The sequence below is a fragment of the Ostreococcus tauri genome, assembly GCF_000214015.3.
Source record: "Ostreococcus tauri WGS project CAID00000000 data, contig chromosome 01, whole genome shotgun sequence".
In the NCBI taxonomy this organism is placed as follows: domain Eukaryota; kingdom Viridiplantae; phylum Chlorophyta; class Mamiellophyceae; order Mamiellales; family Bathycoccaceae; genus Ostreococcus; species Ostreococcus tauri.
The window spans coordinates 254,467-273,506 of record NC_014426.2 but is presented as its reverse complement, the minus strand read 5'-3'; the positions used below and the strand labels follow the sequence as shown (position 1 = coordinate 273,506).

Genomic DNA, 19,040 nt, shown 5'->3' with positions numbered 1-19,040 from the left:
TTCGGGGCGCGAGCGAAACGGGCGAAGGGCGCGTCGAGGGGGACCGGGGGTGCGCGTGGGTTGTGCGTCGCGGCGACGCGCGGGGCGTGCGCGCGCGGCGACGCGTGCGCGTTTTCGCACGACGTCGAGGGATTCTTGACGCGTAAACCGAAGGATCTCCCTGGGGTGTGCACGTTCGCGCGCGCGGTGGATGGATGCCCGTATGGGGTTCGGTGTCGGTATCTCGGCTCGCACGATGGCGGGAAGGGGGGGGCGGCGACGGAGGAGACGGTCGCGTTGGAGCCGCCGCGCGCGATTGAAAAGGAGATAAATTTCTTGGATAGAGATCTGATGGTGAAACTGAGGAAGAAGGCGTACGATTTCACGCGCGCGGATTCAATCGTGAAAGATGTCCTGGGCCAGATGTCGGCGGAGACGCAGGCTGCGGCGAAGGATGACGGCGCGGCGGAGAGCGCGCCGAAACGCGCAAAAGTCGCCGCCGCGGACGACGACGACACCACGCAGGCTGGCGCGTTCACGAAAGTTCGCGAAGGCGAGAAGAAGAAGATTGATTTCAAGGATAAACTTTATCTCGCCCCGCTCACGACGGTCGGGAACTTACCGTTTCGACGCGTGTGTAAAACGCTCGGAGCTGACATTACGTGCGGAGAGATGGCGTTGGTGACAAATTTGCTGCAGGGTCAGCCGAGCGAGTGGGCGCTTCTCCGCAGGCACAAGAGCGAAGATATTTTTGGGGTGCAGATATGCGGTGGCTACCCCGACACGGTCACGCGTTGCTGTCAACTCCTCGAGGAGAACATCGACGTCGATTTCATCGACATCAACATGGGTTGTCCAATCGACTTGGTGTGCCAAAAGGGATACGGATCGATGATGCTCGAGAAACCGAAAAATATTGAAAAGGTTCTTCGAGCCGCGAGCGCCGCGCTCACATCGACGTCGTTGACGTTCAAGACGCGGATCGCGTACACCGACAGCAGCCGTGTGGCGCACACCCTTTCGCCGAAGGTTGCGGGCTGGGGCGCGGCGGCGATGACGCTCCACGGGCGAACGCGCGCGCAGCGTTACCGCTCCGTCGCGGATTGGGAATACATCAAGCTCACGAAAGAAGTGAGCTCGGTGCCTTTGATTGGGAACGGTGACGTGTACATGCAGAGCGATTATTACACGCACATGGCGGAACACTCTGTGGACACGTGCATGCTGGCGCGAGGCGCGCTCATCAAACCTTGGCTCTTCACAGAAATCAAAGAGCGTCGCGATTGGGACATTTCTTCGAGTGAGCGTTTCGATATTTTGAAGTCGTTCGTCTCGCATGGCTTGGAGCACTGGGGATGCGATTCGAGGGGCGTCGAGAACACGCGAAAGTATCTCCTCGAGTGGATGTCGTTCACGTGTCGGTACACTCCTCTTGGCATTCTGGAACAAGGCTACGAGCACGTCGACATGACTCAACGCCCGCCGCACTTCGTAGGGCGAGATGATCTCGAAACTCTCATGGCGAGCACGGACGCGCGGGATTGGGTAAAAATTTCAACCATGTTGCTCGGACCGCCGCCGGAGAATTTCAACTTTCAGCCGAAACACAAGTCGAACGCGTATGCGACCGAAGGCGGTGCCGCGTTGGGCGACATGGATCAGGGCTAGCTGACTATCTGATTGTAACAACAGTAAAAAATCAACAACTAGAGAGCGCGGCGCCGCATGTAAACTGCGACTTCAATGTGACGAGTATTCGGAAAGTGGTCCAACACTATAAACTTCTCGACGACGTGCGTACTGAGTCCATTTCGAATGTTTTGGAGCAAGTTTTCAGGGCCACACGACACGTAGAGCACGTGGTCAAACGTACTCACCAAACGCAAGGTGTCTGGATCGAGTCCAGCTCGAGGTGGGTCCACGAGTACGACGTCAAAATCTGTACTCGAGAGCGCTTTGCCTTGTACGTCTACAAACTTTCCCGCCATCATGCTTCTCGCCACGTTCTGACTATCAGCTAACACGACTTCCACATTGTCGATCTCGTTCATCTCTAAACTCTCGCGGGCTGCCGTCACTAAGCTCGGATTGATCTCGACCGCGACGATGCGATCGAAAATGGTTGCCAATGCGCACGAGTGATTCGCGCATCCGCAATACAGCTCGAGCGCGCTCACGTTCTTCCCATCTCCCACGATTTCGCACGCGCACGCGCGAAGAAACTCCATCGTCGCGATCGTTATCGCTCTATTCGGGTTCGAAAAGCTTCCTTCCGCGTGATGATACCTCAAAGTCGTCCCATCTCGAAGCTCGTACGTCTCCTCCACTCGATCGCTCCCCGTCTTTACGACCACGCCCTTCGATCGCCCCATGAGCTCAACCTTTGCGAACACGCCGTCGCCGTCGTTCGCCAACATTTCCCTCGCCGCATCCAACCACTCGCCCTCCTCGATCGGCGTCGAGTACACCAGCGTCACCAAGACGCGTCCGCTCGCGACGGACGCCAAGAAGTGCGCCGCCTCCAGCCCTCGCTCGCACGCTTTTCTTCGCTCCGCCGCTCGCAGCACGCCCTTCATGACGTCCTGAATCGCTCCCACCGCGTCTGGAAACGTCTCCACGATCGCGTTCGGTCCACCGTTCGCCCACAGCGCGTACTTGAGCGCGCCCGCGTCGTCGCGAACGACTTGAAACCGACATCGACTTCGATGTCCCGAGTTCGCGCTCTCGGCAATCTCAAACGACGTCGACGGCGTCAAGACGTCCGCGAACGCGACGCGGAGACGCGCCACCTTGTTCTCGAGCGACATCGCGCGCGTTCGACGCCCGCGCGCGCGACGAACGCGCGTCGCGCGGTGCGGCGTGCGCGAAGTCAAAGGCTGAATACGAACCGCCGCATTGACCGACGTGCGCGGACGCGCGCGGCGCGGTGCGCGCGACGGGAGCGATCGAGGGCGCGTCGACGGCGCGTCGCTCGGGATTGTACCATGGCGCGCGCGTCCCGGACGCGACGGGAGGAGCGCGCGGTGAACGACGAGGCGCTCGTCGCGACGTTTCGTGAACTCGAGCGCGAGCTCGTGGGCAAGGCGCGAGAGTGCGCGCGCGCGGTCGAGGCGAACGCGCGCCGACGCGACGCGCAGGGTGAGGAGAGCGTTCGGGTGCAGTGGGAAGAGACGGAGCGATGGCGAGCGTGGTGCGCGAGGGCGAGGATGCAGACGTTGCGATGCGTCGACGCGCTCGCGCGCCGCGCGCAAACCGAATCGACGAGACGCGCGCTTCGACGATGGCGCGAGGCGATGAAGGAGGCAAATGAGGAACGCCGCGTAGAAATCACAAGAAGGCGTGAAGTCCAGCGTTCGGTTTTCGCGTCTTGGCGCTCGCTGGGGCGGAGCGCGCGTTTGAGAGCCGCTCGCGCGAATTCAGAGGCAACGTTGACTCGCGAGACGACGTTTTACGACGCGCGATGCGATGACGCCGTGGCGAAGCTCGCTCCACGTTCCGATGCGCGCGTAAAACGTCACACGAGATCCGTAGAGAGCTCAGAGTCCGAAGTTCGGCGGGCCTTCATGCGAGGCGTATGCGTGTTGAATCTCGAAGCGGCGAGAGTTTTGTAACGGAACGGTGTGCTAAAACTCGTGCGAGTGCTATTTCAATTGTTTTGTGTTTTTCTACTGGTATCCCGCGTGAATTACTCACGCCGTGATAAGTCTCGGAGCGATGGCCATGCTCATCAGCTCTTGGAATAAAAGTTTGCACGCATACGGTACCATGACCTGGACGACGGACGTGCGCTCGCTCGGGTTCTTGCAACACTCGAACGTTTGGTTCTTCAAGTTGGCGACAGCGATCAAACCACACTTCTGGCAGACGTGGATTCTGTACGCATCGGACTGGTCCATCAGACGTTCCTTCAGGAACGAGGCGGCACCGTGACTCATGATACAATCGCGTTCCATTTCTCCGAAACGCAAACCACCGTCTCTCGATCGACCCTCCATTGGTTGACGCGTCAAGATTTGTACAGGACCGCGGCCGCGAGAGTGAATCTTGTCGTCGACCATGTGCTTCAGACGCTGATAGTACGTAGGACCGATGAAGATTTGTGCGTCCAACATGCGACCGGTGTGGCCGTTGTACATGACTTCGTTGCCGCGCTTCTGGTAACCGCACTTGTGGAGCATCGTCGAGATGTCTTCCGCGGTCACAGGCGTGAAGGGTGTGGCGTCCCCTTCCTTGCCCATGCACGCCGCGACCTTACCCATGATACACTCCACGAGCTGACCGATAGTCATCCGCGAAGGAATGGCGTGCGGGTTGACAATTATGTCTGGCGTGATACCCTCGCACGTGAAAGGCATATCTTCTTGCGTGTACGTCATACCGACGGTACCCTTCTGACCGTGTCTGGATGAAAACTTATCACCAACTTGCGGTGTTCGCATCGATCGAACTCGAAGTTTCACGAAGCGCAAGCCTTGATCGTTCGTCGTGAGCAATACTTGATCGATTATACCAGTCTCAGCGTGCTTCATGCCCGTGGAGCAATCCTTCTTGGAGAAGCGCTTCGAGAGCACTGCCGAGTCGTCTTCAGGAAGCGGTGCGGTTTTACCGATGATAATATCATCGCCGCTGACGCGTGTGCCGGGACAGATCAAACCATCGTCATCAAGCTTGTCGTAAGTGCCATGGCGCATACCCAAGCACGTGTCTCTATCGGGTCTCTCAAACTCTTCGCGGCTCAGGCTGCCTTGCTTTTTCTCCTCATCCTTGAATGATCTGTAGTACAACGAACGGAACAAACCGCGATCGATTGCGCTCTGGTTCATGAGCACTGAATCTTCTTGGTTGTAACCGGTGTAGCACATGATGGCGACCACCGCATTGCAACCAGCGGGGAGTTCGCGGAAGTGCAAGTACTCCATGGCGCGCGTGGTAACCAGCGGCTTTTGCGGGTAGAAAAGGACGTAACCCAGCGTATCCATGCGAATTTGGTAGTTCGTGACGTACATGCCCATCGCTTGCTTACCCATAGCGCTCTGGTAAGTGTTACGTGGAGACTGGTTGTGATCTGGGAACGGAATGATGGAGGCACAAATGCCCAAAATCATCGACGGGTGGATCTCGCAGTGCGTGTACCTGATGGCGACGCCTGTCTTCCTGTCCGCACTTTGACGAGCCGCGGCAAGATCATCGATTGTCATGGAAATCATAGTCGTTTCCTCTTCTTCAGTGTCGACATATTCGATGAAGCCAGACGTGACGAGTTCATTCCACGAGTAACCGGTGACGTCCTTCTCGGTGAGCAACTCAATGTGCTGCTTCTTGATGCGAAGCTTTTGATCGTCGTCCACGATGAACAACGGGCGCGTGCATCTACCGTAGTCGGTGTATAATCGGAGCTCCTTCAGCCGAATGTCGTGCACGACGCTCACTGAAGAATCGACATCACACTGACGACGAAGCTTACGCAGGGTGCGCACCAAGTCGGCAGGATCTCGGTGAACACCAACCCAGACGCCGTTCAGGAAAATCTTCGTGGACTCGGCAATGAGTGACGGCGAGATTTCTTCCAGATTCTCCATGGTCCACTCGTCCAAGAACTCCAAAATCGGTTCGGACGGCGAGCCGACGGAAACAAGAGCCATTAGCGCAAGGTTCTTCACCAACCCGACAGCCTGACCTTCGGGAGTCTCCGCCGGACAAATCATACCCCAAAGAGAGTTGTGTAACTGACGTGGCTTCGCCAACTTACCCTCGCGACCAATCGGAGAGTTAATACGACGAAGGTGCGAAAGCGTGGAGGAGTAAGAGAGGCGGTTTAGCACTTGGCTGACACCTGCCCGAATATCCTGAGCTCCTTGTGACCCCCAGTTCCCGGTTGCGAGCGAATATTTCAACCCTTGAGTAATCGTCTTCGCCTTGATCGCAAGTTGCAGCTGAATTTCTTTACCGCTGTCGATGCATCGCTGGCAGTACAGACGTACATCCTTCGTGAGCTTGCGGAAAAGCTGTCGGAAGAGTTGCGCGAGCAGCGGACCGCCGAGATCCAAACGCTTGTTCCCGTAGTGATCGCGGTCATCCTCCGGACGTCGACCGAGCGAGCACAGCAGCAAACGGTGAATCATGTAACCCAAAAAGTACGCTTTCTTCGTCTCACAGTCTTCGCGAACGCCTACGTGCGGGAGAAGCTCCTTTTGAAGAATCTCCTTGGCGTACTTGATGCGCTTTTCCCGTGACACACCCACCGCGGAGCCACGCTTACCGATAAAATCAAGCGCAACTTCCTGCGACTGAATCACGAACGCCTCTTCGATCGATGGTCGAAGCATTTCCATCATTTCATTGTCGGCAAGATCGTAGCAGATGTGCTCCAAGATGTCCTTATCCGCGACGAAACCGAGAGCTCGGAAAACGACAAAGATCGGTATGTCGGTTCGAATGTACGGCAGCGTGCATCGAATTGGCCCCGGCGCGTCCTTCGTACCCACAGCGTGCATCTGACGCATTACGCACGAACTCGCGCCGCGAGAGCCACGCTCTGGTTGACTGCGGCATTCCGCTTGCCACATGAATTTGCTCGGTTGCTTCTTCTCGAACACGTACACGTGGTTTGTGCTCATTCTTTCTTGCGCGATGAGAACCTTCTCACTGCCGTTGATGACGAAGTAACCGCCTTCATCGTACGGGCACTCTCCGAGCTCGGTCAACTCCTTATCCGTGTGACCGTGGAGCGAGCAGTAGTCGGAGCGCAACATAATCGGCACCTTGCCGATGAACACCTTCTTGATCTCCTCCTTCTCCACCGTCGTTTCGCCCTCCGGAGTCACGGTCGTGATTTCCTTTACCATGTCCACGTACAGTGGCGCTGAGTACGTGAGGTTACGCAATCGAGCTTCCTTGGGGAAAAGTGTCGTCGTGTACCCGTCCGCCTCGGTCACCATCGGTTTACTCAGGTAAATCTGGTTAAAGCTAATCTTGTACGTCTTCTTCTCCATGTCCTCGATGTCTTGTCCCGGCAAGTGCTGATGCTCGGGCGTGAGTTCCATCTCACGCATCTCATCTGAGTGTCGAGCAAGCGTTCGCTCGTCAGTTTCTCGTCCCGCGTCGCGCTCCGCCTTCAATGCCCTAGACCCCTCTCTGCCTCAACGCGCGCGCGTTCGCGATACGTACCGACTATTTCTTGCATCGTGTGCTGGATGAACTCATTGAACGAGTCCAACTGCTGGCGCACCAGGCCCTTCTCCTCAAAGAAAGAGCTGATGACCACCCACGCGTCTTCCTGTAGACGTTCAGCGCGGCCCTTTCCGTCAGTCTCTACGATCTCGTGATCGTTCGCACGCCTCGTCCGCTCGCGGTCGATTTCGCTCGCGTGAAGCACGTCGAAGCATCACGCGTCGGCATCTTCGTCGCTTCGTCGCGATCGCGCGCCGTTCGAGGCGCGACGGCGACGCGCGAGCGCCGAATGCGTCGCGATCGCGATCTTTCAATCGTCGGCGCGGTCACGCACCTGTCCGATCTCCTCCTCCTCGTCCTCCTCGTGACCGTCGACGCGCATGTCGACGTCGTCTTCGTCGTAGACGCCCATGACGATCGGTGGTTTCGCGATTCGGCGGGCGACGCGCGCGCGCGAATGCGGTCGGTGACGAGCGTCTGAGGGTTTAGATTGGTGTCGGCGCGACGCGCGCGCGGAACGGAGCGGCGAAGTGCTGACGCGCGAGCTTTACAACCGCAATGGCGGAAAAAATCGGTCTAAAACGACTAAATGATGGGATGGTCAGTGCGCGTCACGGCCGCATCCGTAGATCACGGCCTCGGCGTGCCGACGAATGAAAAATTTTTGCCTCGGCGAGAGCGAGCCGGACACGGCTTCGACGAGCGGATTGGCGTTGGATTCGTCCTGCCCCGCGGGTCTGAGGGCGTGCGCCACGGCGCCGGCGGGTGATGACAAGAGATCGTACATTCCGAGCGCGATGAAGTGACGAAACCAGTCCGCGATAGGTCCAGGACCGGCGTTGATGAGGATTTCGGGCACGAAGAGCGGCTTTGAAGCCGTCATTGACACGAGCGTTTTGCCGAGGCCCTTGAACGTGACGACGTCCTGTAGGAACGGTCGCATCACGTCTTCGCCCAACGCTTCCATCACGCCAAAGTTTGTCGTCATCAGACGATTGATGAAATCGCGCTTTGGCTTGGCGCCTATCCGCACCGACATGCAGCGCTGGAACAACCACGCAGCGCTCAGCGCGGGCTGATACGCGTTGATCGACCGTAGAGCGTCTCGATCGAGCGCGTTAGCGTCCAAAGCCTCTTCCACGGCGCCGGTAATGCGATTGACGTGACGCAGAATAGCTGCCAAGCCGCCGAAACTGAGGGGACTTTGAATGCCGCTCGCGTCGCCTATCGCGAGCACGCGGTCGATCTCCGTCTTCAGAGGTGAGTTTCGAAACGTCGGAAACAGTCCGAACAACACTCGCTTCACCTTGACGTCATCCATGGACGACAGGCCTTGGTACGCGGGCATGTATTCCCAGTAATCGTCGAGCATGGACGCGATGGACGGTCGCGCTTCTTCGGCATCCATGTACGTAAACATGTACGTCGTTCGATCCCCCGGGCCCGACGACGCTGGGAACGCCTCCCAAAAGTATTGTCCACGGTAATCTGTCTCGATGTCCGTCACGGTTCGTATGAGATCGGCGGACTCGTTCTTCGACGCGTCGAACCCCTCGGCGCAGGTTCCGACGACGACGCACACGCCGTCCGGTTTCGCCCCGCCGCGAATCTGTCGCACGATTGGTGAGTTAAATCCCATGCAATCGAGCACCAATCGCGCGTGCACGGCGTTGCCGTCGACGTCGAGCACGGCGCAGTCGTCGTACACGTCCACGCCGTTCAAGGACGCGCGCTCCATGACCCGCCCGCCCGCCTCCTCGAAGCGCTCCCGACACTTCGCCACCAGTCTCGCCGGACTCACGCCGCAATTCAAGACGTCGCGCGTCACGATATCTTCCTTCTCACTCCCATGGAACCCACACCGAATCGGATTAAACTCAATCATCGTCACCTCGTCCGCGTCCTCCGCCGTCAACGCGCCCGCGCGCACCAACGCCTCCAGCTCCGCCCGGCTCACGTTCCACTCCTGTTCTCTTCCACGCAACTCCCCTCGCTCGATCACGCACACCCGCCCCCCCCGTCTCTGCAGCGCGCACGCGACCAAAATCCCGAGCGTGCCACCGCACACCGCGACGTCGAACGCGTCGCTCGCCGTCTCCGTCGCCGCCCGCCGTCTCCGTCGCCGCGCGAACGCCTCGCCGTCGCCCCGTCCCGCGCCGCGCCGCATCGACGTCCACGCCGCGTCCAACCGCATCAACCCCTCCAGCGTCGTCGTCCCGCCCGCGCCGCGCGCCGCGGACGCGTCGTCGTCATCGCGCGCGCTCGCGATGGATTCCATGATCTCAATCGTCCGCGCGCTCGGTCCATCCCGCGCCACGCCGCCCGCGACGCGCGCGCCGACGCGCCGACGTCCACGCGCGCGCGTCCACGCCGGCGCGGTGTCCACGCGCGCGCGCATCGCGCGACGCCGAGTGCGTCACGCCGATGGCGGTCACCCACAAGTCATGACCCTTCACTCGACGCCACCACTCGACGCCATGGCGGCCGACGCCGACGCCGCGACCGCCCCCGCGCTCGGCACCGCGGTCTTCCGCGTCCTGTGCGCCGAAACCCGCGTCGGTGGGTTGATCGGGCGCCAGGGGAAGCGCGTGCGCGGGATCGTCACCGAGACCGGGGCCCAGGTGAAGGTGTTGGCGAGCACGGCGCGGTGTCACGAGCGCGCGGTGTTAATCTTCGCCCCGCGCGCGCGCGATGGACCCGGTGATACGTGCGCGGCGCGCGAGGGCGCGCGCAGGGTGGTGCGGTACCTCACGCGCGCGCGCGCGGTGACGGAGGATGAATGCGACGGCGCGCGGGACGAGAGCGAGGACGAGAGCGACGACGACGACGACGGTCGTCGTGGAGATGGCGTCGGTGGTCAAGACCTCGGGCGGTCGACCGCGCACGTCACGCTGCGATTGCTCGTGCCGGCGGGACAGGCGGGACATCTCATCGGGAAAGGGGGGGAGAACATACAAGAGGTGCGAAAACGGGCGAACGGGGCGCACGTGGCGGTGCAAGAGGTCGGGCAGGTCCCGCCGTGCGCCACGAGCGAGGATCGCGTGGTTGAGATTCACGGGAAACCGAAGGACGTGCGGGTGGCGGCGGACGCGGTGTTCGAGTCGCTGAAGGATTACTTGGTCGATTCGAGCGTGTTGGGGCACTACCAGCCCACGGTGGCGGCGCCCGCGGGGGCGAACGTCGGGGACGTGGGCGCGACGGCGATGGGAATCGGGAATCACCCGATGTCCGCGCCCATGGGTATGGCGCCCGTCGGTATGGCGCCCGTGGGGATGGCGCCGGGAACGATGATGATTCCCGTCATGCCGATGATGACGCAGATGCAACCGGGAATGCAACCCGCGGGGATGCCTCCGGTACACGACAGCGTCGAAATCGATGGAGAAAAGGTGGCGAACGTGCTCGGCGAACACGGCGCCAACATATCCACAATCGCGCAAATCTCCGGGTGCCAAGTCTCACTCATCGAGACGAATCCGGACACGAACCTGAGCGAAGTCGAACTCTCGGGGCCGCACGAAAGTAATATCGCGGCCGCGAAGAGTCTCGTTCGCGCCTTCGCCGAGGGCGAAATGATGCCTGCCCAAGCCTTTCAGCCTGGATATCCGATGTACATGCCGATGCCTTTTCCCCCGCAACAAATGAACGGAGGCATCGGCTCGCCTCTTGCCCCCGAGTCCGAATAAACTGCTTTGAGTGTTGTTGAGTTGTGCGCGAGCCGCGTTGACGCGTGTTGATAGTAATTTTGTGTGAGCTACGAGCTCTGTATCGTCCTTGTTATGATGAACCAATGTTTTCGAGTCAGTTCGCCGAGGCTGATCGGCTCATCGATGTCGATCCTCGAGTAAATTACATTACGACGTCGTCAAGTAATCTTGAGCAACTCTATGTCGAATAGCAGCGTCTTGTCGATCATGCCTTGATTTTCGAGCACGAAACCGAGCGCACGCTCACCGCTAAAATTGTTCGGCTGCGGCTTCTTTTTCCGCCAGTTTCGCCCTTCGGGATACCCCAAAGCCGAGTTATTCGCTGGAACGATGATTCGTCGAATACCTCCGACTTTCATCCCGACGATCGCCTCGCGAAACGCCCCGATGACGTCCTCATCGCTCGCCTTAAACCTGAAGAAATCCTTCGTCTCACCCGTAAACGCCCCCCCCTTGGTCTTATTCCTCGCCTCGAACGGTCGACCGTAGTACCCGATCGTGTATCCGTCCCAATCGATCGTCGCCGTCTTCCCGCGCGTCGCCTCAAACGTCTCGCCGTCGCCGAGCACCATGTCCTTGTACTGCAACCCGCTCGCGGCGCGCTCGAAATCCGGATACAGCACCTCCCGCTTGCCGTAATCCTTCCCCGATCCCTGGAGCGCGTCCATGTACACCGCGTCGCCGTACTCGGCGCGCGCCCCGTCCGTCCCGCGCGCATTCGCGATCGTCACCAGCGTCGTCACCAGCGCGACGCGCCGCGACGCCGACGCGTGGACATCGCCCTGACCCGCGCGCGCATCGACGCGTCGCCGCGCCCGCGTCGCGCGCGGCGTCCACGCGCGCGTCGTCGTCGACATCATTCGAGACGCGCGCGCGAGTGCGGGTCGGGCGATGATGGATGCCGCGTCGGCGACGCCGCGGCGCGCGCGCGCGGACGCGGGCGAGGACGACGGAGGCGCGTCGACGTCCGCGGCGCGCGCGCTCGTGACGTGGGCGCGCGCGCGCGGGCGAGCGATCAGGGACGGACGACGACGACGCGCGCGTGCGATGGAAGATGAACGGCGCGCGCACGCCGCGCGCGTCGCGCGCGCGCTCGCGAGCGATGGCGGGTCGGGGGCGACGTCTGGGCGCGGTGGACGACGGGCGGCGCTCGTGGAGGCGCTCGAGGGCGGCGCGCGCGTGGACGCGGGGCGGGTGCGAACGCTGGCGAGCGACGGCGGCGTCCCGGACGACGACGACGGGCGCACGCGGGCGTTGGTGTGGAAGCTGTGCCTGGGATATCTCCCGGAGGAGCGAACGCGGTGGGCGAGCGTCGAGCGGGGACGACGGGAGGCGTACGATGGGTTCGTGGAGGAGTTTTGCGCGCGCGCGGACGCGCGCGCGGCGTGGATGGAGAGATACGTCGGGGATGCGATCGCGGAGCAAATCGACCGGGACGTCATGCGCGTGCATCCGGACATGCATTTCTTCAACGATGAGGGCGAAGACGGGCGGCGGAGGAAGGATCACATGCGAGACGCGCTGTACGTGTACGCCAAGCTGAATCCGGGAGTCGGATACGTGCAGGGCATGCACGAGATGTTTGGCTGTCTGTATTACGTCTTCGCCACGTCGATGAAGGATGAATCGAACACGCGCGCGGCGGCGGCGGACGCTTTTTATTGTTTCACGGAGATTTTCAGTGAATTTCGAGACGTCTTCGTCAAGGAGTTGGACGCCACGGATCAAGGCGTGCGAGCGTATTTAGATGCTCTGAGTGACATGCTGGCGACTCACGGTCCCGAGGTGCACGGTCACTTGACGAGCATGAATCTATCGACGTCAATGTACGCGTTTCGTTGGATCACGTTGCTCTTCACGCAGGACTTTGAGTTCGCCGACGTGTTGCGACTGTGGGACGTCATGCTCGCGTCGCCGAGATCGAGGATGGAGTGCTTACTTCGACTGTGCGTGGCGTGCGTGTTAAACATAGGTACCGAGCTCATCGAAGGTGATTTCGCGACGTGCATGAAGATGCTACAGAATTATCCACCCGTGGACATACGCCGGATAACGAGACTCGCCGCGGCGCTTCCGTACGGGATCCAACTAGACGCGTAACGTGTAACATTACCGGTTTCCTACAGCCACCGCGTGGACTTACAAACTGAACTAACTAATCGATCACGCCCCTCGAGCCTCACGACGCGTCGCGTCGTGGAGAATGTCCACGTCGACGCACCCCTCTGGAATTTGCACGTATCGCACCACGCTTCCGCGAATGAAACAGTTCCGCACGCTCCGCATGTGCGGGTACCGCTCCTCATCCGCCACCCGCGTATTCTCAAGCTTAATGTTCAAGTACTGATCCACCGAGACGAGCGTTCCCGTGATGGCGAGATCGTTCTTGAGCTCCACCGTCACCGGTTTCCCGACGAGCGTCTTAAAGTACGAGTAAAACAACCTACGATCGCGCGCGACGACACCGCCGTTCCGTCAGTCCCCGCGTCCGCGTCCGAACGCGCTCGACGTCGTCCACTCGCGATCGACCCACGCGCGCGCGTCGCGCGACGACGACGACGACGACGCACATTGTCCCTTCGATCGAATCGAATCGCCCACCGCGATCGACCCTTTCCTTCGCCGACCCGAGACCCCACGCGCGCGTGAGCCCGCGCGCGACGCCGAGCGCGGTCGCTCGCCGAGCGCCTCGCGCGAGGTCCGACGCGCGGTGTGTCGCGCCGCGCCCGGCGTCGACGCGACATCGTTCGATGCCCCCGTCGTCGGCGCGCGGCGTGTTTACACACTTCCCGTTGGTGGCGTCACGCGCACGGCGTGTTTACACACTTCAAGTGAGTGGCGTCACGCCCGACCCAGGGGAACGTGGACCGGCGCGCCGACGTGAAGTCGCGCCGGGCGACGCGCGACGCCGACGCGGGCGACGCCGACGCGGACGACGGACGGGATGTCGATCGACGTCCCGTCCGCGCCCGCGCGCGTCGACGGGCGACGCGCGCGGGGGGGTGGGACCGCGATGGGAGGCGAATCGTCATCATCATCGACGTCGGCGTCGACGCGCGCGGTGGCGCGCGCCGCGCGATGGGCGCTCGAGGGCGTCGGTGCGGTCGCGGCACGCGCGGGGGTGGGCGTGACGCGGGCGCGGGCGGCGGTGGGGGCGCGGGCGCGATATGTGGGGGCGATGGCGAAGAGGTTCGCGGTGGAGCAGTTTCCGCCGGACGCGGCGTGGATCGAACACGCCGATCGCGTGCGGGAGTTGGCGGCGTACGAGGCGGCGTTTGGGGTCGAGTCGGATGCGATGGCGTGTGTGCCGTCGAGCGCGTCGGTGGAGGGGAGAATCGATGCCGTGTGCGCGCGCGTGGATGCGTTGGTTTTGGAATCGCCGGCGACGGTTTCGGGCGTCGGGACGTCGGAGGACGACGATGAAGACGAGCGCGACGAGGAGGACGGTGCGTCGGACGCAGTCGCCGATGACGCGACGGTTGTCGTTCTGGAGGCTGTGGACGACGACGACGACGACGATGACGAGGGCGTGGATGAAGATCGTATCGCGTCGACGGAGATGTGTTCGTCGTCGTCGCCGTCGTTCGACGAACGCGACGTCGTCTTCGAGACCACGCCCGAGCGAGACGACGCACCGCGAGAGCACCGAGTCGTCGTCGTCCCTAAGGTGTTAATTTTGGACGACACGCTCCCGCAATCAAACACCGTGAGTTTTGTGCCTCCAAGGGAAGCCGCGTCGCGCAAACTCACGGGCAAAATCACAAAGGCGAGCGCGTACTGGCGCAATGTACGTGGCGGGAACGACGGCATCGACCGACCAATCGTCGTCCGATTCGCGCCTCCGACGCCACTTTCTCCCCAGTGCGCGACGCCGAGCCCGCCTGCGGTGGTCAAAACGCTCTCCGCGTACCCGGAGACGCCTCCGTGGTACGTCAAAAAATTCAACGCGGAGACGCGCGAGTTACAGAAAACCGCTCGAACACTCATCGACTGGACCACCGAGACGTTCAACGAGCTCTGTCCAGATCTAGACGACTTCACGTACACCCTGTCGTGGTTCGACACCGCCGAGGCCGCCGTCGCCGGACCGTCGCGATTCGAGCGCGCCAAGCTTGAGTAACCGACTCGTTGTAACGACGCGGCGTCACACACCGACGCATGACCGACTCCGCCGCGCGCCTAGAGGCGTACCTCGCGAGAACGGACCCACACGCATCCTCTGCCGTCGTTTCCGTCGCGACGCGCGATGCGTGTGACCCGGACGACGCGCTCAGAGCGACCGTGCGCAGGAGGATAGAGCTTCGGTTGATGGGACACGACGTGTTCGCCCCGCGTGCGACGTCCTCCATCGCGAGCGAGCGGCGCGCGCGGGCGATCGGTCATCACACGCTCGCGGGAGAGGCGCCGGACGAGGGTGAGAGCGCGGTGACGACGAGGACGGAGGAAGATGAGGAGGATGCGACGATGGATTGCGCTTCGGGACGGAACGCGGTCGCGGCGACGACGAAAACGCGGGCGGCGGACGCGGTGCTCAGACGGTTGGTGCAGGAGTTAAATGAGGAGAGGGATTCTGACGGGGAGGAGGAGTGGAAGCCGGATGGGACGCGATGGGAGGAGACGCCGGATTTTCTCAACGCGGCTACGAGCGCCAGCGCAAAGTCGTTGCGGGAGAAATATCCAGAGTTGTGGGGTCCCGATAACGCGCTCGGTGAGCGGTGAGCGCGGATGTGCGTTGTTCATAGACCTCGCGGCCGTTGAGATAGAAATAATAGCTCTAAGAAACTACCGGGAGAGGTATCGAGTCTAAGTAGATTTCCCCGTGGACGTCTTGGCGACGCGCCAGTCTGACTTTTTCGCACTCGAGAGCCAGTCGATAGTCTCACGAGTGAGACGAATCCACGCGTAGGCGATCACCGGTGAGAGTAAAACCACGACGTAATACGGTTCGTCGTTCATGGAGCACTTTCCTTTGCACGCCTTTTCCGCCGCGGAGTTGGCGCACGCGCCGAGCACTCGTCTCGTCCCTTCCTCGTAGCACACCTTGGTGCTCACGCGATCGATTGCGAAGAGCGACGCGCTCTCCATCCACTTCGCCCCGAGGTTACTCACGGTGTTCAAGATGGTCATGTACGTTCCTCCCATATCCGCGTCGGAGACGCGATTATAAAACGCCATGAACGATATGAAGTGCGCGTTGCTGAACGCGCTGTACGCGGAGAGCCAGAGAAATAGCACGACGTAGTATCCGTACGGAATGGATCCCTTCGGCATCGCCGATACGTTCGGTGCAAAGTACACGAGCCCGGCCGCGAAGGCGCACGCGACACCGCGCCAGACCCACGTCTTCGTGATGGCGTCGAGCGGCCGCTCGCCCGCGGTCCATTTTCGGGTGAGCATCGGCATCGCGAGATTAATCGGCGTCATGAGCGCCGACATCGTGGCGATGTGCGTCTTCGGCACCCCCTTTTCTAGAAGCTTCAGCGTCGTCAGCGTCTCAGAGGCGCTGAACGCGATGAAACGCGTGAGCAACACCGCGCTCAGTTTGAGCACCGCCGGCAAGCGCAGAATGGAAAGAGCCTGCGAGTACGCTTCTCGAACGCTCATCGCGGTCTCATTCTTGGTCTCCTTCGTCACGTAGACGAACGCCGCGGACGCGATGAAAACGTATCCCCAGAAAGATATGAACGCCCCCAGATCGACCCCGTACGAGTTCAGGGTTAAGAATCCCGTGAAACACACGAAGAAACCAATCATCTGCCCCACCGCGTTACACGTCGAGGCGAGACCGACATTCTTTTCGCTCAGCATCGTCAGCGCCCATCCGTCGACCGCGATGTCTTGACTCGCCAACAGCAGATACAACCAAAAGAACGTCCACGTCAGCGTTCGTACATCACTTCCTTCCTCGCTGATCAATCGTCCGAGCGCGTTCGCGAGCGCCAACAGCGTGCACCCGACCGCGAGCTGCAGCGGCAGCACCCACGTCCGCCTCTGCCCCATCTTCCGCGACCACACCGCGTCGACGATCGGCGCCCACAACACTTTCAGCGAAAACGGCCAAGAGGCGAGCGAAAAGATCCCTTGCTCGGCGTACGTCGCCCCGCGCTCCTGCAAGATGAATCCCACGCTCGCGCTCAGTCCCATCGGCACCCCTTGCAACGTGTACAGCACCAAGAGCAGGCACACCGCGCGGAAATCCTTTCGTCCGAGTCCAAAGTACCCATCGCCCGTCGTCGCCGCGGCCTCGTCGCCGCGCGTCCTCGTCGCGCGCGATCGCTTTCCATTCGTCGACGACGTCCGTGTCACCGCCCGTCGCGCCGCGGACGTTCCACCGCGCGCGCGCGACGCCCCACGCCTCGCCGCGCGTCCGTCGCGTCCGTCGTCGCCCATGCCGCGCGCGCGTGTGCGGGAATCGCGGCGTGAAGGAATCATTCGACGCGCGCGACGTCCGCGCACAAAGTCCATTCGCGGCATCGCCGCACGACGCCGCGCGCGATGCCGACGACGCGCGGCGCCAAGCGCGCGTTCGCCGTCTTCGCCTGCGCGCGCCCGCGTCGCGGCGACGACGACGACGACGACGCGGACGGCGTCGACGCGTCGGCGCGGCGGTTGACGCGATTGTTGACGAAGAAATCGGGCGAACGCGTCGTCGTCGTGCGCGCGGACGCGCGCGCGGCGTGGCGACGGGCGGGAACGGGCGTGCGCGCGGCGAAACGATTGGCGGCGACGAGCGAGACGAGCGCGCGCGTCGCGCGGGCGCTCAGGGAGCGCATCGAACTCGAGCTGGAGGGTGAATCCGCGCGCGAGGCGCGCGAGCGAGCGGGAATACAGACGCTGGACGGACGATTGGGGCGACTCGGGATGCGTCGCATCGCGATGGTTGGGGACGGGAATTGTCAATTTCGCGCGCTGAGTCACAACCTGTTCAAGAGTCAAGAGCGGCACGCCGAGGTGCGCGCCGCGGTCGTTCGCGACGTCGAGGCGCGTCGCGAAGAATTTGAGATATATTTCGAGTCCTCGCGAGAGTTTGAAAAATGGTTGAGGGAGATGAAGCGGGATCGAACGTGGGGGGACGAGCTGACGCTTCGCGCCGCGTGCGATTCGTTCGGAGTAAAGATACACGTGATTCAGTCGACCGAAAAGGGCTGGAATTTGATGTACGAACCGTTCGAGGTCAAGTCGAAGCGCGTGGCGTTCATCAGCTACGTCTCTCCCGTGCACTACGACGCGATTGCTGAGAGGTGACTATTTTCTATTTGTTGTACGCTCCGTTGTAACGAGCCGCGACGCTCACTCGTCGAACAGACTATCACCGATGGACTGGATGACACTCGCGAGTGCCTGATTGCGCGACGTTTTCACGCGCAAACGCGACGCATGCGCCTCGGCAGCCTTTGCCGCGGCTCGAGCGCGAAACATCTCGCGAATCGCCTCATCCTTCGCGCGCTCCTCGTATTTCAGCGCCGCGACCAAGTCTCTCGCTCGCGCGTCCGCGGCGTCCAGCCGCGCGCGCAGTTCAACCGTATCGGGTCCCGAATTCTGATCGACGAGCATGCGTAGCTTGGATAACTCGCCCTCTCGCACCGCGTCGTTCGCTCGAAGACGCGACAGCTCGTTCTCCAATCCCGCGCGCAGCTCTTCCTCTCGCGCCAGTCTCTCCTCCAAGTCTCTCGTCCGCGTACCACCCGCCGCGCTCAGCGCCACCGCCTGGCTAAACTCATCCACCTCACGCTCCGCCGCCGTCACGCGCGCGTTCACCGCGTTCGCGTACGACTCCGCGCGTTCACTCCTCCGTTTCGCCTCCTCCAGCTCGGCTCTCGCCCGCGTCGTCTCCGCCCCCGCCCGCGCCGCGTCGTCCCGCAACTCCCGCTCTCTCCCCCGCCACGCCTCCTCACTCGTCCGCAGCATCGCCTTCACCTCGACCAACTCCTTTCGCACCGCCTCCTCGCCCAATTTCCATCGCGCCGCGTCGCTCTCCGCCGCCCGCGCGTTTCTCTCGGCGTCGTCCCGCGCGTCCCGTCCGCGCGCCATCGCCGCCTCCACCTCCGCCCGCGCCGCGCGCTCGCGCTCCAATCGCTCCGCCATCGTTCGCATCGACGCCCGGTATCGCGCTCGACGAGCGCCCGTCGTCGCGCCTCACGCGCCGTCGACGCGTCCGCCTCGAGCGTCACCGCGCGTCGCGAG

At 61.9% G+C, this 19,040-nt stretch overlaps 13 protein-coding genes across 13 annotated transcripts in view; 6 read left to right on the top strand and 7 right to left on the bottom strand.

Annotated features, from left to right (window-relative positions):
* Nucleotides 1-1,647, top strand: part of OT_ostta01g01750 (tRNA-dihydrouridine synthase, conserved site) — a gene marked incomplete at both ends in the record, with an annotated part of 1,764 nt that extends 117 nt beyond the window's left edge. Inside the window, one exon of the mRNA XM_022985285.1 lies at nt 1-1,647. This exon is cut by the window's left edge and continues 117 nt beyond it. Coding sequence (XP_022838180.1) covers nt 1-1,647 — 1,647 coding nt within the window.
* Nucleotides 1,648-1,685: 38 nt separating this feature from the next.
* Nucleotides 1,686-2,786, bottom strand: OT_ostta01g01740 ((Uracil-5)-methyltransferase; the record flags this gene model as incomplete). Its single annotated transcript, XM_022985284.1, has 1 exon — nt 1,686-2,786. The coding sequence occupies one exon, from the start codon at nt 2,784-2,786 to the stop codon at nt 1,686-1,688; it is 1,101 nt and encodes a 366-aa protein (XP_022838179.1).
* Nucleotides 2,787-2,963: 177 nt separating this feature from the next.
* OT_ostta01g01730 (unnamed product) lies at nt 2,964-3,590 on the top strand (the record flags this gene model as incomplete). The annotated part of the gene is made up of 1 exon (XM_003074184.1): nt 2,964-3,590. One exon carries the CDS (start codon nt 2,964-2,966, stop codon nt 3,588-3,590), a length of 627 nt encoding a protein of 208 aa, XP_003074230.1.
* Nucleotides 3,591-3,668: 78 nt separating this feature from the next.
* OT_ostta01g01720 (RNA polymerase, beta subunit, conserved site) lies at nt 3,669-7,561 on the bottom strand (the record flags this gene model as incomplete). The annotated part of the gene is made up of 3 exons (XM_022985282.1): nt 3,669-7,036; nt 7,147-7,255; nt 7,484-7,561. 3 exons carry the CDS (start codon nt 7,559-7,561, stop codon nt 3,669-3,671), a joined length of 3,555 nt encoding a protein of 1,184 aa, XP_022838178.1.
* A 189-nt stretch (nt 7,562-7,750) lies between these two features.
* On the bottom strand, nt 7,751-9,547 carry OT_ostta01g01710 (unnamed product; the record flags this gene model as incomplete). The annotated part of the gene is made up of 1 exon (XM_003074180.1): nt 7,751-9,547. One exon carries the CDS (start codon nt 9,545-9,547, stop codon nt 7,751-7,753), a length of 1,797 nt encoding a protein of 598 aa, XP_003074226.1.
* A 79-nt stretch (nt 9,548-9,626) lies between these two features.
* On the top strand, nt 9,627-10,835 carry OT_ostta01g01700 (K Homology domain, type 1; the record flags this gene model as incomplete). Its single annotated transcript, XM_003074179.1, has 1 exon — nt 9,627-10,835. One exon carries the CDS (start codon nt 9,627-9,629, stop codon nt 10,833-10,835), a length of 1,209 nt encoding a protein of 402 aa, XP_003074225.1.
* A 179-nt stretch (nt 10,836-11,014) lies between these two features.
* OT_ostta01g01690 (Peptidyl-prolyl cis-trans isomerase,FKBP-type,domain) lies at nt 11,015-11,713 on the bottom strand (the record flags this gene model as incomplete). Its single annotated transcript, XM_003074178.1, has 1 exon — nt 11,015-11,713. One exon carries the CDS (start codon nt 11,711-11,713, stop codon nt 11,015-11,017), a length of 699 nt encoding a protein of 232 aa, XP_003074224.1.
* Nucleotides 11,714-11,750: 37 nt separating this feature from the next.
* On the top strand, nt 11,751-12,956 carry OT_ostta01g01680 (Rab-GTPase-TBC domain; the record flags this gene model as incomplete). The annotated part of the gene is made up of 1 exon (XM_003074177.2): nt 11,751-12,956. One exon carries the CDS (start codon nt 11,751-11,753, stop codon nt 12,954-12,956), a length of 1,206 nt encoding a protein of 401 aa, XP_003074223.2.
* Nucleotides 12,957-13,019: 63 nt separating this feature from the next.
* On the bottom strand, nt 13,020-13,428 carry OT_ostta01g01670 (Ribonucleoprotein LSM domain,eukaryotic/archaea-type; the record flags this gene model as incomplete). Its single annotated transcript, XM_022985281.1, has 2 exons — nt 13,020-13,299; nt 13,427-13,428. Coding segments are annotated over 2 exons (282 nt in total).
* A 606-nt stretch (nt 13,429-14,034) lies between these two features.
* OT_ostta01g01660 (unnamed product) lies at nt 14,035-14,976 on the top strand (the record flags this gene model as incomplete). Its single annotated transcript, XM_022985280.1, has 1 exon — nt 14,035-14,976. One exon carries the CDS (start codon nt 14,035-14,037, stop codon nt 14,974-14,976), a length of 942 nt encoding a protein of 313 aa, XP_022838176.1.
* A 683-nt stretch (nt 14,977-15,659) lies between these two features.
* OT_ostta01g01650 (Major facilitator superfamily domain, general substrate transporter) lies at nt 15,660-17,246 on the bottom strand (the record flags this gene model as incomplete). The annotated part of the gene is made up of 1 exon (XM_022985279.1): nt 15,660-17,246. One exon carries the CDS (start codon nt 17,244-17,246, stop codon nt 15,660-15,662), a length of 1,587 nt encoding a protein of 528 aa, XP_022838175.1.
* A 105-nt stretch (nt 17,247-17,351) lies between these two features.
* Nucleotides 17,352-18,101, top strand: OT_ostta01g01640 (Ovarian tumour, otubain; the record flags this gene model as incomplete). Its single annotated transcript, XM_022985278.1, has 1 exon — nt 17,352-18,101. The coding sequence occupies one exon, from the start codon at nt 17,352-17,354 to the stop codon at nt 18,099-18,101; it is 750 nt and encodes a 249-aa protein (XP_022838174.1).
* A 45-nt stretch (nt 18,102-18,146) lies between these two features.
* Nucleotides 18,147-18,941, bottom strand: OT_ostta01g01630 (unnamed product; the record flags this gene model as incomplete). The annotated part of the gene is made up of 1 exon (XM_003074175.2): nt 18,147-18,941. The coding sequence occupies one exon, from the start codon at nt 18,939-18,941 to the stop codon at nt 18,147-18,149; it is 795 nt and encodes a 264-aa protein (XP_003074221.2).
* Nucleotides 18,942-19,040: the final 99 nt, after the last annotated feature.